This window comes from Sus scrofa, chromosome 10 (assembly GCF_054392235.1).
Source record: "Sus scrofa isolate SSC_HxYL_T2T_F1_AM1 chromosome 10, Sscrofa_HxYL_maternal_Yorkshire_Landrace_v2.0, whole genome shotgun sequence".
Classification (NCBI taxonomy): domain Eukaryota; kingdom Metazoa; phylum Chordata; class Mammalia; order Artiodactyla; family Suidae; genus Sus; species Sus scrofa.
In genome coordinates, this window is record NC_139392.1 from 15,260,729 (window position 1) to 15,286,601 (window position 25,873).

The window sequence follows — 25,873 nt, forward strand, 5'->3', positions numbered from 1 at the left end:
TTCTGATTGATCAAGTTGTATTAGATCTATTTTTTAGTGGGTTTGAAGAGGTGATATGGTAGAAGATGCTCAACAGGTGAGACGTAGGAATGGCCAGTCATTCAGTGAGTGAAAGGGAGCTTGTCGTGCTCTGTTGGTGCCTGATGAACACTTCCATCCTGCCTCACTGACCACGTGAGTGGGGAGACCCAATACAAGCCATTTCATGTACACAGCACAATCCAACCAGATTCGGTTCCTTGGAGTTAATATTTGTCAGTTAACCTCTTTAGCTCTGTTTGCTGAGTGAAACAAACCTGGCAGTTCACGTCTGTGTTTTATTTATTTTTTCTTTTTAGGGCCACGCCTGTGGCATTTAGAAATTGCAGGCTAGGGGTCGAATCGGAGCTGCAGCTGCTGGCCTACACCACAGCCACAGCCACAGCCACATGGGATCTGAGCCACGTCTGCAATCTACACTGCATTTTGTGGCAACACCGGATCCTTAACCCACTGAGCGAGGCCAGGGATCGAACCCACATCCTCATGGATACTAGTCAGGTTTGTAACCTGCTGAGCCACAATGGGAACTCCTCATCTGTGCTTTAATGTGGCTATTTTAGGTGCTGGCATTTAGGCAAAACATGACTGTGTTTTATGGCAGAGTCCAAAGGGATTATTCACTTTGTTGAGGCAGAAATGGTTAGCTAATGACCAAGGTGTGTAGTCACTAAATAGCGAATGTATGTGTCCTTCTGACCCTGGACTAGGTCCAGTTTTGGCAGAAGCCAGAGAGCCACTAAGCAAAACTCCCTAAAGCCCTCAGCAACACTCCGAGGATGGTTGGTAGTACCCTGGCCACAGAATAGGAGGGCGAAATAATAGGCAGCGTAAACTTGTTTCTCTTGGCGTCTTTGGGGTCTCAGAAATTGCTCCACGTGGTTATCTTGTGTGTTTTCCAGGCAAAGAGCCAGGAAGCTGTAACAGAGAAAGTTTGCTTGCATCTCTTACCTTTTTCTTCTTAGGCACCTTCCTGTATTTTAAAAAGCCAGTCACTTTTCTGTGCTTTCTCCCTAACTCCTGGTGCCTCTGTGTTCTGCTGTAGCTCTTAAAGCAGTGAAACTATTGGAGAACTTAAATCCTTAGAAATGAGACATAAACAAGCTACATCAGGAAGCTCACAGGTGGTGGAGGAGTATTTACCAAAGCGGTTTTTCATTCAGGTTTTTTTTTTTTAATTGAAATATGAACAATATTGTGTTAGTTTTAGGTGTACAGCTTAGTGATTCAATGTTTTTTTTCAGGCTACATTCCATTATAATAATGTTATTACAAGATATTGAATATACAAGTATTCTTTTTTTGTTTATTTATTTTTTAAGGCCATACCTGCGGCATAGGGAAGTTCCCAGTCTAGGGGTTGAATTGGAGCTGCAGCTGCCGGCCTATACCACAGCCACCAGAAACTTGGGATCTGAGCTGCAGTGGGAACTCCCAATGTACAGGTACTTTTTTTTTTTTTTTGCTTTTTAGGACCATACCCACAGTATATGGAGGTTCCCAGGCTAGGGGTCGAATCAGAGCTACAGTGGCAGGCCTACACCACAGCCACAGCACTGCCAGATCCAAGCTGCGTCTGCGAACTACACCACAGCTCACAGCAATGCTAGATCCTTAACCCACTGAGTGAGGCCAGTGATCGAACCTGCATCCTCACGAACACTTGTCGGATTCGTTTCTGCAGAGCCGCAAGGGAAACTCCCAATATACAAGTCTTCTTAGCCCGAATAGAAACCTGTGGAGTTGAGAGCATCTGGCTGTCTGTTCACCAATTGTCAGGCACAAGTTGCTGGCTGAACAAATCTGAAGGCTGCCTTGTTAATCACAAAAGACAGGAGCTCTTCACTTCTGAGACATTAACTGTTGTTAAAAACAAAACCGCCTTTCTTATATCAAAGCCAGGAAAGGTGGTCAGTCTAATTTTTCGTTTTTATTTTTTAGGGTCTGTTCTACACATGATGAAAAGAAGAAAAAAGGACTGACTTTAAAAGCAGTGGTTAAGGAGTTGCCGTCGTGACGTGCAGTAATTAACAAAATCCCACTAGGGACCATAAGCTTTCGGGTTCGATCCCTGGCCTTGCTCAGTGGGTTAAGGATCTGGTGTTGCCGTGAGCTGTGGTGTAGGTTGCAGACTTGGCTCAGATCCCGAATTGCTGCGGCTCAGGCGTAGGCCGGTGGCTACAGCTCTGATTAGACCCCTAGCCTGGGAACCTCCATATGCCGAGGGAAGTGGCCCTAGAAAAGGCAAAAAGACAAAAAAAAAAAAAAAGCAGTGGTTAAGATGCCGAGGATTAATTTTCTCTGCTTTTACTTGGAGAGTTGCAGGGGGCCTTAGAGAGCTTTGGTCTGACTTCATCTTAGAGCCGGAGAGCTGAGCTTCAGGGTATACGCGGACGCCGCGGGCTAGGCCGGTGACCCCCTACCCTGTCCCTCTGTGGAGACTGCCACAGCGTGCTCCCGGGTGCAGAAGGCTTCCATCTGTGTGTCCTGACATTTTCCCTTGCCCTCTTCCTTCCGTCCTTTCAGTGGCAGCAAGTGCCCTTGTTGACCACTGGACCCTCAGCTAGGGGAGCGGAGGCAACCAGATCCAAGGTGCAGCTCAGTTGGTCGAAGCCTGGCAGCCAGCTTTTCATGCCACGCAGTTGACAGTGGAATGCGAGCCCAAATCTGTCTTACTCATATTTGCATCTTCTTCCTCCTGCCCTGGTACCTAACACAGTGCCTTGCGCATAGAAATGATAACTGATTGTTGAAAGGGCAAGTCAATCTGATTGTGTTGTTCTATTGCTCTTTCAGCATGAAGTCTGATGTCCTTTACGTCAGAGAAGTGAGAAGCAGTGGAGCAACATAATCAAAGCCCACCATCTGTTTCCGAGCACTCACCTTATGGAATGTCCTAAGATGTGCTAGGTTAGGAGAGGAAACGCCTGGTGCCCTTGACACTTGTGAAGTCAGCCTTACTCACAGGAACATTTTGTCAGAAGTAATTGTGATGAAAAGTATTATGTACTAGGTATAACTAATTATCCCCAAATATAAATAAAATTGTTCTAATATATGAAAGCAGGCAGCAATATGGAGAAGGGATGTCTGAAATTCTGTGCTTATCTAGAATATTGCCACCTGAGTTTATGTACTTTAAGCCAAATATACTATTTTGCTATGTAGTGTAACTAGATAGTCTTGGCATAGCGAGACTTAAAGACTGTTCAGAGAATGGGCCATTCTGGCTTTCTTACTTTCTTTTTTTTAAAAAAAATTATTTGTTTGTCTCTCTAGAGCCACACCCAAGGCATATGGAAGTTCCCAGGCTAGGAGTTGAATCAGAGCTACAGCCGCCGGCCTAGGCCACAGCCACAGCAACGTGAGACCCTTAATTCACTGAGTGAGGCCAGGAATTAAACCTGCATCCTCAGGGATACTAGTCAGATTCATTTCCAATTCTGCTGAGCCATGACGGGAACTCCCCATTCCTTCACTTGTCAGTGAAGCCTTTTGGTTTTAAGCCATCCTTTGCATGACAATTCTAAAAGGTAGTAGCCAAGCCGTTTTGCTCCAAATAGCGGAGCAAAGTCATTCAAAGCCTTAGGGTTAGCACTGTGAACTGCAGCAGCCCCACTACCAGTCCCTGTCAGGACCACAGATGTCAGGCTGGTGCACTAAGTTGCTACTGAGCTGGGCTTGCTCTTGAGAACAAATTCCTTGATAAAACTGTTTTTGCTTTCAGTTGCTTCCCTGTGAAGCTGAGTGAGGTAGAGTGGGTGGGTGGGTGGACAGAACCAGCTAGCTGAGCACTCCAAGGCTGACTGTGGCGTCCTCGGCTGTGTATTTGGTTTGCTGTGTCCATTATGGAGCAGTCTTGGTTTTATCTCTATTCGTTCCCATTAAATATTAGCGCCTAGTCAAAATGTGAGTCAGTTTAACAAATAGATAAATTGCTGCTCTCCAGTGGAGCACCTTGTGTGTAGATTTGAGAGGACTAGGAAGCTCCCGAGTTATACGCCATCACTCTCCTCCAGGCGTCTCTCTTATTCCTGCTTCACATTTTAAGTGCCCTGTGTTTTATCAGAGTCCCCAGTCTCTTCCAGATCCATCTTATATCTGTTCTTCTAAGTACTATATACTCTATGGGCAAGAGGCTGGCCCTCAAACAAGGAAGGAGCTTCAATCCTCCATCTGTTTTCACAGCTCGGTTCATTCAAATTGATCATCTCTGAAGGAGAGGAGGATATAACATGGAATCAAGTTCCAGAGCCTGATCTTATCACTTGATCTGATCAGCAGCCTATTTTACAGATTGGGTGCAAACCAGGTAAGGACTGAACCTGACAGCTCAGTGAAAAGCAACACGTTCGGCTGCCACTGCACCTGCTCTGTCAGAGAGACTGGCAGGACAAGGCTAGTCTGCTGGGGTACCTCTATATAAAGATACTTTTTGGAAGAGAGTAACGGACTAGATTCATGTTTTTTTGTTTTGTGTTTTGTTTTCTTTTTGCCTTTTCTAGGGCCGCTCCCACAGCATATGGAGGTTCCCAGGCTAGGGGTCGAATCGGAGCTGTAGCTGCCGGCCTACACCACAGCCACTGCAACGCGGGATCTGAGCTGTGTCTGCAACCTACACCACAGCTCACGGCAATGCCGGATCCTTAACCCATGAGCAAGCCAGGGACTGAACCCACAATCCCATGGTTCCTAGTCGGAGTTATTAACCACTGAGCCACGACAGGAACTCCTAGGACTAGATCCATGTTAATTCATAGTCTTCTATTTTTCCAGCTAAAATAATCAAACTCACAGGCACTCTTGTTTCATACATGACGCACTACCTTCCTTCCCCCATCTTATTTTGAAGCAAATACCGGACATCATTACATGTAATATTTTTGAGTGTATCTTTGTAAGAGAAGAGTTCTTAACACACACACACCGTAGTATCAACATGATACATAAATTGGTAATTACTAAGTACTGAATATGCCATTGGTGTGCCCATTTCCCCACTGGGTCAAAATTGTTAGTTAGAGGAGTTCCCATCGTGGCTCAGTGGTTAAGGAATCTGACTAGGAACCATGAGGATGCAGGTTCAATCCCTGGCCCCTCTCGGTGGGTTAAGGATCCAGTGAACTCTGATATAGGTTGAGGATGCGGCTTGGATCTGGCATTGCTGTGGCTGTGGTGTAGGCCGGCAGCTGCAGCTCTGACTCCACCCTAGCCTGCGAACTTCCATATGCTGCCGTGCAGCCCTAAAGAGCAAAAAACAAACAAAACAAAAAACTAACCTAACTCCCTCTTGCTCTTGCTTTTATTAATACAGCGTAATCCCAAAGTTCTCAAATGAGTGGATCAGTGTAGCTGACAATGTGTTAACAAATTTGACTTGTGATCTGGAAGGTGGCTTAGAAAGTTTAAAAACCCTTCGGTTGAGTTCACATGCACTTAGATTTAGGAGTTAAAAGCATAGGCATTGGAATGAAACAGGGGTTTGAATCCCATTGCTACCATCTATTTATTAGTTTCCTTAAGCTTTTTGCTGAAAAAAAGTGAGCAATACTTGCTTACAGAGGTAGAAGTTTAAATAATGTATACTAGTTGATTAGGATTAGTTCTTTGTGGACAAGGAAACAAAATCTTACTGAAAAGTTTTTTCATGCAAACCCATTGTGGGGCGGTGTGTGTGGGGGAAGACAGAGGAACCCACTTAAACAGTGTGAACTTTTAAAATGTTTTTTAAATTGATGATACAATCAAGACCTTTTCTGAATCCTTAGGCCACAAACTGACTTTTTTTCCACACAGGGGAGAAGGGAAAGTTATTCAGTATTTGGAGACTGGTATAAACTGTTGTATACTTAACATATTCATTCATTTATCTGAGTTCTAGATACGGTCTACCACCATGGCTAATTACATCTTAAGATGTTTTCCCTGAGGCTCTAAGTCTTAAAACTATTTATGAGGGATTCCAGTTGCACCGATTTAATATAGTGACCAAAGAACCTACGAAGCCTCACATCAGAAAAGGAAATTAAAACCTGATGGATAATTTGTTCGTTGTTTCCAGCATTGGCTATAAATTACATGCAGATTTACTGTTTGGTCAACTACACGATTATACTGATTCATACATAGCAAGCTCATGTGAAGCATGCTGCTCAGGTTTGAGGGGAGTCCACGGGCACAAAACGGCAGACACTTAGGCTTCTTGGAAGTACTGACAGGATGATGGAGTCATTTTGTTTGTTGAACGTTAACAGTTTTAAGTTCTGGAAAAAAATCTCAAGGACAAGTCATGAAATGATATAACTGAAGACTATTTTCTTTTGCTTAAGTGGAGGGAACTGAATTGTTTTTAAAACACAACTTTCTACTCTCAGATTTATTAAGGTTGGGAGTTTTTTTCTATACCTGGTGCTGGGATGTGGCATGAACTTGAAATGTAGATCAACAGTCTAAGCTGAATCTGCAAATTGTATCTGTATTTAAAGAATCCAAGTAGAAAAAAAACCCTCTTCTTTTGCCCATTGATCAGAGGAAGGGGCAAACCCTAAGTTTAAAAGCTGGGAGCAGTGGTGTAGACACATCACCCCCTGCCTTATCAGTGGATCTGTCCTAAGCTGATGCCCCATTCATTGCCTGCCAAATACTAATTCTCCACATTTGAACTTCCTTCTACTGTGCAGAGCTCCATTCAATAATAAAAATCTTAAAGCCTACTTCTGTAATAATTAACCCTGATGGGCAATTGGTTTTCCTTTCCTTTTTTCCATCAATACAAATGTACTATAAAGTTTGTATACATTGAATGCTTTCTATAAGAAGCTCTTTAAAGAACTATATAATTGTTATGAAATAAATTTTAATTTCAAACTGGAAATACACTTTCTCTCCTTGTCAGCATATCCACTGCCTAAATGTGTAATTTCAGATGCAGTAATATTTTCGCACTCGTGGCATGTGATTCCTTTAAAATGCAAATGTTCCTGAATTTTGCCACATCGTTCCACAGCTACACACGAGAGCTCTTAAAAAAGATGTCTCAACTGGCGAAGCAAGGCTTAGACATTGCTTTAAAAACTCCACGTAAGTCTATGGATGTCAAGTTCAGCAAATCAACTGTTCTAAGTACAAAGAGTACTATTTAAATACTCAGATTAATAATGACTATTAGGAGATTTAACACAGCAACAATTACTTAAGTATTCATTCTGTTTATTGGATTGAAAGGGAATACAAATGACTGGTGAAGTGCTATGCACTGACATGGAAAAGATGTATTTAAAAAAAAAAATCCCAGTAAAGCAAATCGAAGTTAATGTAGTTTCAACGGAACAAAAATTTAGACATTTAATATACTACACATTTATAAAAGTTAACAAAGGGTGTTCTGTAAATAATTAGTAGAACAAGTGAAAATAAATATATCAGAGACCTGAAGTTTTTTATGCTTTAATGAAATAATAAAGCAAAGAAGTTTAAACTACTAAATATAATCTGAGAGGCAGTTTAAAAAAACAAAAAGCCCCCAAAATTTAAGAACACAATCCTCTGAAACATTTAATCAGTCCATAGCAAATAGTTATTACATACCAAAAGCTCTAAGTGTTACCTAGTTCCACCACAATGCCATGTAAATCTTGACAATTTAGAAATCTTGAGATCACACTTAAGTTCTTTTCTTGATCTCTACAGCTTGGTTTGTAAGTACACACGTTTTTGTGGATCTATTCCCCTCACCACACATACCCATTTTCAAGGAGCCAATAACATTTTTTCCATCTGTGCCTAAAAATGTTCCAATTCGGTTTTTAGCACATTGACCCTGATGATGAAAATGTTTTAAGTTAAAGACGGGGACACAATTTCAATCTTATAAAAATATACCAGTATTAACCAAACCTTAAATTCAGAGAGGGCACTTCACATGTGCACGAGACTTTTAATAAAAACTGACAAGAACCTAGAACAGCTGTTTCCAGGACTTTTTATGAATTAAGTACTCTCTCTCTCATACAGACACACCACAACCACCCACCCACACACACGCACACACATATTTTTATACTATTAGTTTCATTAAATCCAGGCTACCTGGATTAAGTAGATAGGGGATAGGTTTTTATAGTTTATGTTTTTGCAACTATAGGGCAGCTACTATAACAATAGCTTAACAACACTGAAAAAATTTTCAATTAAGTTCACCCTGTTTTTAGAAAGTGTCTAAGTGTAAATGCAAATTTACCTCTTCTTTTAAAGTTAGCAGTTTCTAAAATCAGATATGGTTTTTGAAATAGAAGTAGTATTTTGGAGAACAACCCAAGAGAGTTGCTAAACTCTAAATGAGAAATTAAAGGAAAACTAAATCGAGATGTTTATCCATTTTAGAGATGGGACAAAAAGGATATTAAGAAAAATGTCTTCTTTCCTCCCCATTCAAAAGTAGCCATTCTTCTGCTTTGAAAGAAACTGACATGGATATTTCCCTTTCAAGAGATGTACGATATATTTACCACCGTGAGCAGAGGTGATAGGGTCAGTTCTTGGGTGCAGGAACCAACATCCTAAAAAAGAAAATTTCAAGATGGGGAGGGGTGGGAAAAAAGGGTTTTCTATTAATGTCACGAAATGCCACTCTAGAGGGACAACACTCCTAATAATAAAAATCACCATATTACTACTAGTGTGATTTCGGATTAAGAAAATATTGACAAAAACTGATTTTTTTCCACTAGCAAGTTATTTAAATTATTTTTTAAAGTTAGGTAATCCCTTTTTGTTCTCCCACCCACTAAAATGGGCCAATTTGTAGGGACATTTGCAAATAAAAATTTCTGCCTTTAAACTACTTACCTGGTTAAATATAACACATTTACCTGGCCAATAAGAGTAACAGAAATGTAGCTAGCAAGAACACTGACAAAATACAGAAACCAAAACTGAAACCTTGTCATCCCTCCCAGCTAACTCCCCACTCTAATTCACCACCCACATAGCAATCGTAGGAACCCTCAAATCCAACAATGTATCATTAATAACCGATTGTTTGGAGGAAAAAGACATTTCATACTTGCTCTAGCCCTTAATCAATGAGTAATAGCAACAAAAACATTTTTAAGCACATGGAAATGAGCCTACTAACCTGATTTTTGGAGCCAAAATTCTCCATTCTAATTTGAGCTACACGTGCAAAAAGTATTGGTACTTTTCAATTTACGCATTCGTTAGTATCTTGCAGCTGGCTTGATAGTATCCTTTCACTCCTGTATATTCTCCCCTTAAGCCTAGATAGAGACTACAGTGTTATCAGAAGTTTTAATAGCTATGGGTTAGACCATCCTGCTCTTAGGTTCTTTGTACCATAACATCCTAAGTTTCTTCACTTAATTCACCTTTCTGGCACAGTCGCTGCACGGAAAATGCATGAAATAGACGTTTACAGCAAATTGGCACAGCAAAGTACCAGTATATATAGGAAGCTGCCGGTTATGACAGACTTGGAAAACAAGCTCACCTTGCTGCTATAGAAACCTTTGCATAGTTATCACTCCGTTTTAATGGAGTTATGTTCTTGTAAAATGTGCCTCACTTTTACTCCACTTTTTTCAAGTGTTTATAACTGTACTTGAGAAGCACTCTGAAAACTCAGATCTAGGGGTGGCTGGGTCGAGTAGAGAAGACTCTGAGTGCCATACTGCCCCGGAGTGGGCACAAGTCTCAGTGAATGGTACAAATGTACCACAGCACACTGTAACCAAATTTGTATAAAAGGCTGTGGAGTTTCTATGCCCACATTTTGATAGTGACGTTACTCTGCAGATTGGGGTGCATTAATGGCTTCAGGGTATACATGAGTCACTTAAAATGCGCATGGACTTAACTGTACTGAGGTAAAGAGAAGTTGCCACTTAATTATATACAGTTACCAATGAAAATTTTATTCAAGCTTAAAGTAAAAAGTAATTTTAGTTAAGAAAAATGAAGTACCAGATAAACTGTAACATATAGTTATTTTAACTTAGAAGTATCAAAACAGGAATTCTTGATTCTCTAAGTGGTGGTCTCTGCAAAACGGAGCTTAAAGAAATGTTACATTACCAATTTGATAAAATAATCTGCTGACCACGATCTGTCATTTTCTTTTACTATGAGCTTTTGGGAGAATGCGAGCTATTTTAAGGCCAATTGTGTGTGTTCTTTCTTCTCCCCTTCGCGGACTTTCCCACTTCTCCCTGGTACTGCCCCCCCCCCCCCAACTGATGGAAGAACTCCTGACATGCAAGCCTTCCTCTTCTTTGCGGATTCTGAAGGAGTCTACTCATGGCAATAATGTATGACAGACTTGGCTGGGCTGGAAGGGAACAGTACAAGACTTTTTCTTCATTGGAATCTTATTTTGGGGGTATTCCCACTCCTCTTCCCAACATAACAGCTGCGGTCACCATATTTATCCTCTACTGAAAAGGGGAGGGAATTTTGAAGGAGACTAAATATGCTGTATTCAGCTGTTACGGGGTTTAAAAGCACAATGTGAACATCAGGCTTTTGGCTTATTTTAAATGTGAAATTCTCAAATGAAAAGTGCTTTTCCATGAAGGAAACCTTTCCTGAAACTAAAAGGGGAGGGGAGAGGGAGACTACCCACAGCACCAGTTTAGAATGAGGTTCAGTATGGCGATATCTGAAAAACTGAGAAGAAATAGTCTTTAAATGTGTGTATCCCTATATGTCAAAATATTAAGGGCAATTAAGAGAAATGACTGTGAGGTTTTAAACCCAGTGTGTTTGTAACCTGCTGACTTCTAACGAGATCGATTATGCTACCACCTGCCACAGAGATCCTGTCTGCTGACTTCTACTCTCCTGCCAGATCACACCACAATGATTTCCCAAGTTGAGAACAACTTGGAACAAGCTTTGTTGAAAACCTAAACGGACTACTGATCGCTCATGTTGGTATAAATTTAAAATTCTTTTTGAATCTTGAATATCTTCAAGATTAGGTACTGATGTTCCTTCAGGAATAAAACAAAAGGGGGAAAACCTTCAAAGCACTACTCTGATTTCCCATGTAATGTCCCTCCAAGCACTGTTTCTGACCATGTCTCATGTGGTATTCCAGAAGAGCATCAGTTATACTGCGTATCTAAGTCAGAGAGGAAACTCTTTTTAAGCTGGTTTAGATTCCAAATGTATACAAATGAAGTCACTTTAATCCTATAAATACTTCTTAATTTATTTTTAAAAAATTGTGCTGTTAACCCTTTTACGGGGCAACAAGCTATGTGAAAAGTACAAAACTTTTTGTCAAATGTAATATTGAGAGTGCTTTTGACATAGTTCACTGGTTTATCATCTGGATCAGTATATACTGCGCAACGGGCAAGGCTAGAATCCATGAACCAAGCTGCAAAGATCTCAAGCTAAATAAGGCGGAAAGATTTGGAGAAACAAAAGAAGGAAGTTCTTTCCTATCCAATGTATACTCTTCAGACTAATGCACTCTTTCTATCAAGCCTTCTAAACTGTTAAATAAAGTTTTCCAAACAAGCATTTAAACTTCATTACACAGAAGAGCAACAAGAATGGTATCCCACCAGACAAAAGGCAGGAGGGAAAAAAATATATATACTGAGTTCAATGGGTAAGCCTGAATGTAGCACAGTTCTTCACAACCGATGGGGGATAATTCGACATGGTGTCCAACAACGTTCTAACGACGTGCTTCATCTCAACTGGTTACTATGAAGCAAGGTGTAAATGTTTGGCCCCAATCGGGCTTCAGAAATGGTTCTTTTTTCATGACGAGCATGTCTGTCCAGCTATCAATCATGTTTGTTTGCACCAAATCCCAAGCCATTTAAAATACGACTAATTTTAAGTTAAACAGAAGTCGTCTGCTCCACATTCGCCATCAACTATCCATGCTACTGCATTCCTCTGAATGAAGACAGGATGGAATGTATATTGGGGGAAAAGAGGAAGAAGAAGGGAGGGGGAGAAAAAAGTTACCAGTTAGAAAGTTTTCAAATCAGCATAACAACATCACAAAATGTCGTAACGTTAAAAAACATCACATCAAGGCAAATTCTTGATACTTTGATTGTAATCATTAAAACTGCACCACATCTGAGGCTATATAGTACAGTCTAAACTCATGATTATTTTGAATATTGGAGAACCCAAATGAGTAATCATATTGAAATCTCATACTTTAAAAATGAACCTTGAAATAGTTCGTTACACAGAATAGATAAATCTTTATGGTAGTTTAAAAATAGAAGCGAGGAAAAAAGATCTGGCAGTCCAAGGTAGAACTGCACATTATAACTATGTATTTAATTCTCCTTTCAGGGACTTGGTCTGAAAACTTAATTATTTTAGTGACTCGGTTTGAAATTCTTTTTTTTTTTTTTTTGTCTTTTTGCCTTTTCTAGGGCCTCTCCCACAGCATATGGAGGTTCCCAGGCTAGGGGTCGAATCAGAGCTGTAGCCGCCGGCCTACACCAGAGCCACAGCAACGCAGGATCTGAGCCGCCTCTGCAGCCTACACCACAGCTCACGGCAACACCGGATCCTTAACCCACTGAGCAAGGCCAGGGATTGAACCCACAACCCCATGGTTCCTAGTCGGATTCATTAACCACTGAGCCATACCGGGAATTCCTCGGTTTGAAATTCTGCAGTATCACCCTACTTTTTTGTGTGTGTGGAGGGGAAAGGGTAATACATCAACAGCTCTATTGATATAATTCACCTACTCTACGATGCACCTATTCATTCGTTTATTTATTTTGCTTTTTTATGGCTGCACCCACGGCATATGGAAGTTCCCCAGGCTAGGAGTCATCAAAACATAGCTGCAAGTGCTAGCCTATACCACAGCCACAGCAACCCCAGATCCAAGTCACATCTGCGACCTAGACCATTGTTCATGGCAACACTGGATCCTTAATCCACTGAGTGAGGCCAGGGATCAAACCCATAACCTCATGGATACCAGTCGGGTTTGCTACCACTAAGCCACAATGGGAACTCCAATGCACCCATTTAAAGTGGACAAGTCAATAGTTAGTATATTCATAGAACTGTACAACCACCAAGACCACCACTTTTAGAACATTTTCATCACTCATTAGTAATCTTATTCAAGCCCCCACCCTCAATCCTATGCAACCACTAGTCCACTTCCTCTCTCTATGGATTTGCCTACAAGGGACAATTTCATATAAATGAACCACAGTAGGTGCTCTTTTGTGTCTGGCTTCTTTCACTTAGCATACTGTTTTCAAGGTTCATCCATGTTACAGCATTTATTAGTACTTGATTCCATTCCATTTTATACATTTCTCAAAAAATGCAGTATGGAACGCTGTTATAATAAAAGGTCAGTAACTCTTTTTTGAAATGGAGTTAAGTGAAATGTTTTTATTTAAATGACTTATAATATCTCAGGATATTATGATATTTGAATGTCATTTCCTTAGCCTCATTTGTATTTTTTCAAAATGTCTATTCCAAATGGGTATTAATTAGAAAAAAAAAGTTTTTAAGTAGTGGGTACCTACACAGAAGGCATATAGCTAAACATTTAGTTATATAAGCTGTTTTTCTATTTTAGGTATAAATGAAAAGCTTTTTAGGGCTATACCTATGTTGCAAAGCACAATGGGAAGTGCTGAACTAGATGCAGTTCCTACCACTGGGCCACATCTGGCTCACCCACCATAATGAGCATCCAAATCAATTAAATTACCAAGTTAGCAGTGCTACCCTTATTCCACTGTTGTGGGGACATAAACATATCCTCAAAGGTATGTCTAAAACAAATCCACTTATAAGGTAAACCTGTTACTATGTACCTACTTCTTCAAATACGTGTGAAGAAATAACTTCCAAAATGACTATTAAAATTAGAAAAGCACATATAATCACAATTACAGATCTCTAAAGCATCTGAGAGAGTGAGTGGGTCTTGAAATCTAAAAAAGGACCACAAATAGGAAATCAACAAAAGATTTTTGGTTTTAGCTGATTTCACAGAGGAAAAGTTAGGACGTCCTGTCATCATCTGCAAAAAAAAGGAAAAAGGCCCTTGCAGGTTCTGAACAACAGCACAGCAGTTCTCAAACTTTTTGACCTGTGTACTCTTCATGCTTTTTACTCTCACCTTTGGCTATATATCTTTACCTACCAGTAAGATCTGTCCTCATCTTTTACAGTTTGTACCACAAAGACAAAAGAATGGAGAATATGTCAGCCTCTTCCTCTGACAATAACTTAGTAGAGATCAGCTGGTTATCTTTCTTACTAAAAACATTTAGGTGGGACACATTGCGAACAAAAAAATCTGTTTATCTGTTTCTAGGTAAATTACTTCCTTCTAAGTAAACTAAATATTTTTACCCTGAAAAAAGAACAAGTTATTTACATCAAATGTCTTCCTATCTCTTCTCCCTAGTCCCAGTATCTTGCTCAATTAAGCTGGGTCCTGAACTGTGAGCTTTCTGACTTTGGGCTTTCTTCATCTCTAAGTATCTGAAAGTAGTGGGAACAAGCCTTCCAGACCCAGAGACGAGGTACTAAGTCTTGCCATACTTCAGTTTTTGCACTTACAGAAATGAGGACAAAAACATTCTCCACTTCTCTTCCAGAACCATGAAGATGTTGCACAAGACAGTGTATACAAAGGGCCTCGCAAGCTGCTTGGCACACAGGTACCTGATAAACTTTAGTTCCCGTCTATCCATCATGTAGAGTTCATGCTAGTGTGCTACATGTATTAACAGAGATTTATTTTTAAGGGTAAAACTACAATCAAGACAATTCTAGGGAGGTCCTGTTGTGGCTCAGTGGTTAATAAATCCGGCTAGGAACGATGAGGTTGTGGGTTCGATCCCTGGCCTCGCTCAATGGGTTAAGGATCCAACGTTGCTGTGAGCTGTGGTGTAGGTCACAGACGCAGCTTGGATCCTGCTTTGCTGTGGCTCTGGCAGAGGCCAGAGGCTACAGCTCTGATTTAGACCCCTAGCCTGGGAACCTCCATATGCCCAGGGTGCGACCCTAAAAAGAAGAAAAAAAAAAAAATCATTCTAAAGTTGTTCAAATTTTGTATACAAGGTAGTTTTTACGGGTATAAAAGAAAAAAATTACTTCTTGCTTGATGAAGCAAGGTTTTCTTTAAGATTTTAAAAGTGGCAATACTAACTGAATGTAAATGAGGTCGCATATTCTCGCCACTGTCACCAATAAAACAAACAAAAATACTGTTTTGTCTTAGATTAAGTAAACTCCTGTGGCGTAAAATCATGAACAATCTCTAAAAGAGAATACATTATATCCTAGATTTTAAATAAAGTACTCCTTAAAATGCCACAACTTTATCATAAGCAGGGCAACGATTCATCAGGAGAAGATGCAGGGATAGTGAAAGACGGTGTTACCTTCAATATTCTGGTGGTCTATAAAAGGTGCTGGTCCCCATATTCTAACAGTGCCATCATCTGAGGCGCTGGCCATCATGGATGGAATCTGTGGGTTCCAGCTCACACAGTTTACTGTACGTGTGTGCCCTGTCAGCTCCGCAATTGGCAGTTCACTACGTTTATGCCAGATGTAAACCTTGTGATCTGAATAAACAGTAATTCAGAGAAAAGTTAGGGAGTTGTTGTTACATGTTAACAAAACCAACCGATTTTAAATTTATTACTTATTACACATAGAACATATAACTTATTAGAACTTGAAAGGACAATAAAAATAGCATGAACAGTTTAACAAATTACCTTAGAAAAAAAGTCATTTTAATAAAATATATATTTTTCCCATTAAAAGTGATTGACTAGCTTGCAAGTCACCATAAAATCTATCTGCAATATTCTGTAATATATAATATGTAACCATAGCCAAGATCTGAATATATAAGCAAGTCCATCTGGGATAGAGATGATACCAAGTCTATGAAAGGTGAGGTGACAGAAAAGCAATGTATCCAAATTCAAACACAGCAGTAACAAAGAGGATAGCTAAATACTGAGCGCCCACCATGTGCTAGGTATTGAATAAGCATATTACTTAATCTGGTACTGTGCTTTCCTCCCTTTTATGGATGCTGACTGAAGAACTGTAAGTTAAGCAATGTGCTCATGGTTAACAGCTGGTAAATGGTGAAACTGGGATTGACACCCAGGCTGCCCTGCTCAAGAGTTAACCAGGCTAGACAGCTGCCCCATATCTGCATCATAAGATGACTTCGTAGTAGTCTATTTATAATCTCATGAAATGACCATAAAAACCAAAAACCCTGACAGCTTTGTTTCTCTGTGATAAGCTCATCTTCAAAAACCAAACCACTGACTAGTTCAGAGAACAGGCTATGGAGTCGGACCATCCAATCCACGTCTTCCCTGTGTCACTGACCAGCCTGACGTGTCACTCTGGGCACATTAGCCTCTTTTTGCAACTCTTCTTCTACAAATGGGGATTTGTAATTACCTCATCATGTTATCAAGTTAAGCTTGTATATAAAAAAGTGTTCTGAACAGTCTAGCACACAATAGACCCCAGGTATTAATATAGAGTTAACTAAATTTAAGAGATGCTTCTTAAACAGAAGGCAGACTCCCAGAGTAAAACAGAAAAGTGTCCTGTCAGTCAACTGTGTGGTCAATGTGGGAACTTTCAGTGGATGTGCTGCCAATTGAGGAAACTTTAGCAGTGAGAAGGTAATTAACTTGGAGTAAAAGAACATGCCCTGGTTTCAAAACTTATGAAGATGAAAAGCTGGAATTGTTTCAGAACATTTTTTTGTGTATGTGAAACGCTAAAAGCACTCACTGAAGCACTGAATTTATCTTTCCCAGAAGATATTTAATGTTCAATTATTTTGAAAAAAAATTTTCCTTACATAAAATTAGTGGGGGGGAAAAAAAAAAGCCCAGGGAGTTCCCATCGGGGTGCAGCAAAAATGAATCTGACTAGTATCCAATGAGGATGTGGGTTCCATCCCTGGGTCAGCGATCCGGTGTTGCTGTGGCTGTGGTGTAGGCTGGCAGCTGCAGCTCCAATTTGACCCCTAGCCTGGGAACATCCATATGCCACGGGTTTGGCCCTGAAAAGATAGGGGGAAAAAAAAAAAAAAAGATTACAGGCTTGAACACTGAATGAAACTGAATTCTGCCTACACTTGGATGAAAAACGCTTTTGTAAACACATATCCAAGGAGAATATTTGTTGAAAAGGCATCGAAAACTAAGATTTGAAGTAGTCAAGGTCAGAATGACAAGCTTCATGATCAAGCTCTGCTTACTTTATCAGTCTGGGGAATCCAGTGCTTAAGCAGAGGTTAAAAAAAAATAAATTTTTCCATATACTGCCAGCACAATGAAAACGCTGGGAAATGGCGTAACTTTGGGGGGAAAGGTCTCCTAATTGCTCTATTTTATATTGGCATTCATTTATCTGGGGATTTGTAAGGCCCTTGGAATATATTTCTCACAAATGAATGACAAATGGATGACTGTGGTCATCTTGGGAGATAATATATTTACTATACCCACTTGGTGTTGAAAACATTTTTAAAACCATTCTAAACCACCTGAGTCATGAGAACATTAATCTTTCCTTTATAGTTATGTCTCATTTTTAGCCCTAAAAAGAATGTGGTTTAATTACATTATTCATTAGGCTTAATTCTAAAGATGGTGTGGGCTTAAAGAAAAGATTGGCATCCCTGGGGATAATGGTGGCCATACATTATTTTTAAAGCACTTCTAGGTTACAAATTATTTTTAGAAAGAGTTACATTAGATTGTGAGCCATAATTAAGAGGGAAAAAATCCCTAGGAGCAGGATTAAATAGAGCATGGGGAAAGAGATCTTAAGAGTACTAAGAGCTGAAAACGAAGTACAAGGCTTAATACGTTTAGATCATACCAAATTAGAGACCAATGGAGAAGGTGAAAGAAAAATTACATGATTAAACTAACAGATGGAGTTCCTGTTGTGGCTCAGTGGTTAACAAATCTGACTAGGAACCATGGGGTTGTGGGTTCAATCCCTGGCCTTGCTCAGTGCGTCAAGGGTCTGGCGTTGCCAGACGTGGCTCGGATCCCGTGTTGCTGTGGCTCTGGCGTAGGCTGGAGGCTGCAGCTCCGATTCGACCCCTAGCCTGGGAACCTCCATATGCCATGGGAGTGGCCCAAGAAATGGCAAAAGAAAAAAAGACAAAAAAATAAATAAATAAATAAATGGATAAAAAAGATTTTTTGACTCGAAAGAAATGAACTCACAATTGTTACCTAGAAAACTACTCTTCTCAATCTTATCTGACAGATTTGAAGGAAAGAATAAATTCATTTGTTTCAGGTTAAAGTCTGAATCCCTAAATGTCTCTTTTCCTAATCCTTAAACACACCTTACACAAAAAGGGGAAAGTTCACATGTCCCTCTGTTACCCTATCTACTGAGATCACTTTTTGTGGTCAAGAAAGGGATGATGAACCTCTTCTACAGTAAATGAAACATTACTAAGAGTTTACCAACCACCTTAAAATGTATGCAAACTTTAACACTGCCTCACTTATTTGTGCTTGCATATTTTAAGCAATTTCTATTTTATATTAGACTACTTTAGGTACATGCCTGCCTGAAATACTGATGTTATTATATTGGAGAATAAGTTTATACAAAAAGGTAGTAGACACTGTATTCTATAATTTCCACTTTTCTAAGACCCTACGAATTTTAAATTATTATTATTTTTTTTGGTCATAAAGAACACTGACATCTAACTAGTCAATTTTTGTCCAAGATCAGCTAAAACATAATTAACCTTGATTTTTTAGATACTGCTAATCTGTGAAAACCATCAGGCTCATGAAAAAAAAAAAAGTCAACATATGAAAGAGTAATGATTTAACTAAATCTTGATTTGACACATGGCACCATACACACCGCCATAAAGTCACAAGAGGTAGTGCTGATTTGTCATAATAAGGACTTAAGTCATTTCCCAAAAAAGGAAATTAAAAGTGCACTGGATAAGTAACTCAAACAATCTTTAACATCTTGAATTTGTTTGGAGACACAACAACCTTCACAAATTGAATTATAGAACTTTCAGCCCACTAATATTTGTGAATCAAGAATGACACAATTTACCTTCACTGCCACTAGCGATGAAGTCTTCATTATGGCCTCCAAAACATGAATGAATTGTATAAAACCCTTGCGTAACACCTTGATACTTTCTTACTAAAACTCTGTCTTGCAAGTCCCATAAATGAACTCCCTGTAAGCAAAAGAGAATGTAGGTATTTATTCTAAGTCAAGTTGAAGGAATTTTCAAACACATGCAGTAATATTTAAGAATTCCAAAAAACGGAGCTTCCACTGTGGTGCAGTGGGTTAAGGATCCAGTGTTGCTGCAGCTGTGGTATGGTTTGCAGCTGCGGCTTGGATTTGATCCCTGGCCCAGGAACTTCCATATGCTGCAGGTGCAGGCACAAAAGGGGAAAAAAATTCATAGAAATATTTGTTTATATATACGAAAAATCAGATAAATTTTAACTAAGCTAATTTTTTCTGAGAATTAAGTTAACAAACTTACCTGAGTTGCTACATTTAACAAAGCTAATCGGCCATTCTTTGAAATAGTAAAAGACATAATGGGATGATCTTCTTGTACTCTATAACAAGAGAAAACAATCTGTCAAAAGCAACATATTATGAATCAAGACATTCAAATTATCAAAATATAAAGCACTCTAGCTTCAATATCACAAATTTTGTCTGTAATCATTATTACATATATTTCAATCAAGAAAAATAATTTGAGTTAATACGTAATTACTAAGCACCACCTGAATACACTCCCAAATGACCAAACTAAAACCAAAACAATAAAAACCCTTCTGAAGAATAAGCAGGTTCCACTATACTTTTTCCTTTTTCTTTTTGGTTGTACCCCAGGGCACATGGAAGTTCTCAGGATCAAATTCACGCCCCAGTAGTGACCTGAGCCGAAGCAGTGACACAGCAGATCCTAAACCCACTCCACCACCAGTAACTTCCCCCACTATACTTTTACTAAATCCGGTAACTGTTGTTTAATGGATACAAAATATAGTTACATGTTCCTATCTGTAAGGTCCTCGAAGTTATATCCCCGAATTCGCTGGTGTGTATCTGATGCCAGAACAGTCTTCCCATCACTCAAGCACCAAAGACATTGCACTCGCACCCCTTCCCAGGAGTCAAGCAGATTACCATCTAAATCCTGAGGAGAAAATCACTGTTAACTCCACTCTTGAACAGCACTCAAAAAGCAAACAAAGACCCAAAACAATCTCTGAGAGTATCTTTTTGTAGTGAGTTTGCCTTTTCCTGAGACTGATCTCAACCTAATTACTCCATAAGTGTTTTCAATCATCAAAATTTGAATACAGGTCAAATTTCAATACAATGATACTAAGGGAAAGGGAGAAAATCTTGGTAAATCTATCTTACCTTTAATAACCTGCCATGCAAAAATACAATAAATATGAAAAAAGAATCCTTAATTCTAGAGTCTCATTACTTTAGGAAAAGAATTAAAATACTCCTTTAAATTTCATTATACTGAGATTTATCCTATAATATACACAGTTGTGATTTAGCAAAAATCACTAAAATGTTAATTATAGTTTTATAGAACTTAGGAATCTGTTATGACATTTTTAAAAAAAACATCAAATTTGTTATGGTCTATAAAACAAAGCTCTTGAGATCATTATCTTATTGAAGAGTCAAAGCCCTGAGGGGTATTCTCACTCCCATTTTACAGATTAAAGAACTACCAAATCCTGAATTCTGAAAAATCAGCAGAAACATACACGGTCAGCTTGAACCCTGGGAATTAAGAACAGCTTAAATGCAAAATATATAATGTAATGTGTCAATGTGACTACAGTTATTAACAGTGAACTGCATATGTGAAAACTGTTGAGAGTCAGTCTTAAAAATCCTCACAAGAAAAAAACTTTGTAACTATGTCCGGTAATAGACGTAAATGAGACTTGTAGCGATCCTTTTGTAATACATACAAATATTGAATCATTATACTGTACACCTGAAACTAACATAATGTTGAAAATCATGGATATCAATAAATAGTGTTGGGACAACTGGGGGGAAAAAAGAACTAAATGGCTTACAACCATGCTGAGATAACATGACACTAGATTTCATAAGTCTCAGCCAGCTTAATGGAAGAGAGAGATGATCTGTAATGGCTACATAAAAATCTTTATGATAAATGACCTTCAGCTTCACTGAATGATTTGATGGGGTTTACCTTAGTTTTAAAAAGTAAATCTAGAAGTGCCTACTGTAACCATGATAGGTAGTACAATGAGATATGGACTCCAGATAGAGAGTAATGACACTGTATCTGTATCACAGTCTACCTTGCCTGAGACTTTTTATTTTATTATATATTTTTATTATCTCAACACTCCAAGATTAACAGGGTAGGTAGTGATCAGAAGATACCTGAAATAAAGACTGGAAAGTTCTCTGGTAGTCACTTTTATTCCTCAAATATTTAATAAAATTCATGAAATTTAGCAATTCTTTTTTTGGGGGGGATATAAAACATCCAAAGGTCTGAAGATCTCAAAAGAAATTAAATACTAAATCTTTCTGTCCCTATACATTAGAAACTTGTTTATAAAAAAATCTGTAGTAAGACAATTTTTTAATGTTTTACTAAACCCAAAGTCTATATTCTATATAAGCCTTGAAATGGTTTAAAACAAACAACCCACAGAAAATTCGATTGGTCAGTGCTTATCTAGAAAGATGCCAAAGAAGGTCTTTATATAGCATATTTTATAAAAGATATCGAGTCACAAGTGAATTTTTTATTTTTCAAGAAAAAGACACTAAATTTGCTTCTAAACAAGCAAAAATTTGAAAGATGGCACTAAATACTCACACACTGATAGAACTGCCCACGCTGACCTCCGGTCACAAAGCGTTTCCCATCTGGATTCCAAGCCACACTTGTTAAACTATCTTCATGAGACTGGCTCATTTTTGTCCTCAGCTCTCCCGTCTACAAGGAAATAAAACTGTGGATGAGATCTTCAAGATACTCTTCTAAAGGGAATGTGTAAAGAAAAAAAAAAAAAAAAAAAGAATAGTAACTGGGATATCTAGTTAGTTTAGTATTCTTAATCAGAGAAATAAACTGGACTTACAAAGAGAGTCTATAGCACTCAGGAAAGAAACTAAGGACTTAAAAAAACAAAAAACAAAACAAAAAACAGGAGTCAAACAATGCCTGGCATAGGTGATCCAAAGAACAGATATGAGGTAAACTCCAACAACCTCTCATCTTAAAAATCAATTATATTCATAAATTTAAACATGATTTTTTTTCTAAGATGACTAGAAAAACCCCAACACTACATACCTATTCCTTCTGATTTTTTACTTCTCCTCAGTTCATAGTTCTTTATAAATTTATTATAAAATTGCAGTTCATGCAATTAGCAACTCCTTAAAAACATGATTAATGGGTAGAAAAACTATGCCTTTAATCTAGGCCAAGAGTATATAGGCAGTCTAAATTACGTTGAATTTCATATTCAAGATGTTGAAGTAGTAGGGAAGATGGGAAGAGAGAAAAGATTAAAGCACTTTTGTACTATTTAGCATAGTCATTTTAAAGCCTTCCTAACTAGGCGAGACTATTTAGTTGGTTACAACCCTCAGATATTCTCCTGTTATTTTTTTCTAAGTTATCCAACTTAGAAGGTAGACACATACCATTTAAATCTAGTCTTGATTCCATTTTGTTCATGGATTAGAAACAGGATCTGAGAGATAATAGCTGCCCTTGGTATAATAAAAAGTACATGGGCCTAATTTTCCTGTGAGAAATGGGTAATCAAAAGTAAAAAAAAAAAAAAAAAAAGTGTATGATCAGGAAATGGGGCCGAGTAATAAAGTCAGAGGGCACAAAAACAGAAAACCAGATGTCTTCCTTACACTGGAAAAAAAAATTGGCAATCTTAAATCCTTCCCCCCTACTGTTAATTGCAATCAAGTCATTATCTTTTTTGTTGCTTGATAAAACAATTAAAAAATAAAAGTTTAGAAGCACAAATACACATCCAATAGTTATATCGTCAGCATTTTCCATTCGCAAGTATGTTAATACACTAGGTTCTGAAGGCAGAGATGGTCTCCTCCTCTGTTATGCTCAGGACAGTGAGTATAGGAGGCTATTACAGGTGTTCCCCCACTTTTTGAAAGTTTGCTTGCTCTATTTCACTTTGCTTTTACAAATGACTTACATTAGTCCCTGTTTTTGCTAACCAAAAGAAATCCAAAAATCTGTGAAAAGGGAAAACGGCGTGCAGGTTTCTCTCAATGGGTGCTGTTACACAGGCGGCACACACCCTGAAGAGCGAGAGCGGCGTCACCAAGCTCCTTCCCAGGAACTACACTCAGCATCTCAGCATTAAGCTGCCGCGCTCTCAACTATGGAAGCATGTGTGCTTTATCTGGATTTACTCTGTACATCCACTAGCAAGATGTGTCCTAAGGTAACTGCTTCTTCACTTCATGCCATTTCAGCTTATGAAAGATTCCACAGGAATGCTCTACTTTCAGATAGTGGGGGAAACCTGTAATTAGGAATTTACCTAAAAATATAAAGGACCAGTTTGAAAACTGACTTAAAAAGACCACCCTTTTAGAACAAGTCTATAAAGTAATGCACAGAAAAAGTTAAGCTAGAACATAGTTTAACTGTCCAGAAATGCAAAACTGACTCAAAGGAAGACTACACAGGCACTATAAATAAATTGAGTCTTTATTACAGGATTATGACTACCTACCTCTCTTCCCTTTGAGGGGAAAAAAAACTTCAATGGAGAAAGAATTATTGTCTTTTAGTCAGATTCACTTCAAACCTGTTTAATTGAGAGAAAGCCATCTAATCTATTCTGTGCTTTGCCACCCCCAAATCCAATCACAAATACAACACTGATTCAACACTGGTTTGATAAAAATGGCATAAAGACATTTTTGGGAACAACTGGGATTTTTAAATTATGAAATAAACATTAGATATTAGAGAATTATAGTTAATGTTTTTAGATAAGATAATGGCATTTGATCATAGGGTTAAAATACCATCTTAATTTACTTCCAAATGTTTAGGGTATGGATATATTTGTAAGTATGTATGTTTGTATGCAAGTATGTACAGTATATACACACAAAATGTAACAAAATGTTAATAAGATAAATTTAATCTAGGATGGTGGGCATACAGGTCCTCATTGTACTCATCCTTCAACCTTTCTTAGTGTTTGGAAATTTTCTTACTAAAAAGCTGGGTTGAAAGATAAATGGTTGAGCAGTGAGAAAACCTTACTATGACAGTAGTGGACTTAAATTTATAGCACATCATCTTTTAGTATTCATGTGTCCTCTGTACCATCTTTTATTGTTTTGAGTTATTTCTATGGAGCTTTATCTTCACTCTCTCAGTAAAAATCAACTTACTTAGGTTACAGGTCCCCAAACGCAAAGCCCTATGCCATCAGGTTACACTTTTATACCCAAAACCACAGCCTGAACTATTCCTCTGCCTAGAAACTGAAAAACCAAAAACACCTTCTAACCAGCTTACAAAAGTTTAAAAAATAATTTCAAATCATAACTATAAGGTTTCCAAAACAGATAATGAACTTAATGCCAAGTTTTTCTAAAATGGGACCTTAGATAAAGTGTTCAAGTTTTCATTTAGAAACCGTAACAAAGCTCTTAGTAATAAGTACTGACCATAATAAAGCTCTTAATAATAAATACATTTAAATTTACTAAACAAGACTGGAATATTAAACATAGGTAACGAGATGGTACAACTTCCATCAGAATGGAAAATTTGGTATAGTATGTTTCCACACTTTGAAAGGTAGTAAGTTTTATATATAATTGTACACAACTATAAAACAATATAAAACTGTAAGAAATGTAAAAAATTTTTCAGGTACAACAACCATAGTAAATAATACAAATTACAAAGTACAACATTCCTAAAAACACCTAACGATCCTTCTTTCAAAAATGCTATTATGTTTAACATAATATTTAAATTTATAAATCTGGACACCTGGGTCCCATTTGACAAACTGTCTTTTATAAGTTTACATCATGGAAATTGAGGGTGAATTATTCTGTCCTATAAAGAATATTATAAAAATATGTGCAGTATGAGTATGCATTACTTAAAGACTAAACCAAAGATGAAATTTGCTCACTTGTACATTCCAAAGCCAAAGCTCAGAGCAGTCATCTGGGCCACAAGCAACAAGATAGTTGTCATCAGGACTCCATGCAATGTAAGAAACACCATAAGCATGTCCTTCTAATGTTTTGAGCAGTTTTAGCAGGTGTGTATCCTAGGAGGGAAAACAGACAATTTAACTCCCATTCCTAAAGTCACTGTTTTATGAGGCTTTCGAGCAAAGTGAAAACGGGCATAATAAAAGCTAACCCCCTGCCCCACCAAAACAGTTTTCATGAGACAACATACCGTAATAAAAATTCACCCTTTTAAAAATATGATTCAGTGTCTTTTCAGATTTAGACTACTATTTAACCTGAGAACATTTTTGTCACTGCAAAAAGAAACCCCATACTCACTAGCAGTCGTTCCCACTCATCCTCCCTCTAACACTGGCAACCACTGCTTTCCCTACGGATTTGCCTATTCTGGACCGTTCAATATAAATGGAATCATACAACATCTAAGTCTTTTGTAACTGGCTTCTTTCACTTA

General features: G+C 38.3%; 1 protein-coding gene and 1 long non-coding RNA gene across 2 annotated transcripts in view; one reads left to right on the top strand and one right to left on the bottom strand.

Moving 5' to 3' along the window:
* The first annotated feature begins 338 nt into the window (after positions 1–338).
* Positions 339–6,913, top strand: LOC146398813 (uncharacterized). The gene is made up of 4 exons (XR_014817451.1): positions 339–540; positions 2,566–2,680; positions 2,836–4,575; positions 5,229–6,913. It is a non-coding gene; the product is annotated as an uncharacterized LOC146398813 (long non-coding RNA).
* Positions 6,914–7,231: 318 nt separating this feature from the next.
* Positions 7,232–25,873, bottom strand: part of WDR26 (WD repeat domain 26) — a 43,363-nt gene continuing 24,721 nt past the window's right edge. The window contains 7 exon segments of the mRNA NM_001436038.1: positions 7,232–11,973; positions 15,477–15,662; positions 19,195–19,324; positions 19,643–19,721; positions 20,166–20,311; positions 22,010–22,129; positions 25,353–25,493. Coding sequence (NP_001422967.1) covers positions 11,948–11,973; positions 15,477–15,662; positions 19,195–19,324; positions 19,643–19,721; positions 20,166–20,311; positions 22,010–22,129; positions 25,353–25,493 — 828 coding nt within the window. The 3' untranslated portion in view covers positions 7,232–11,947.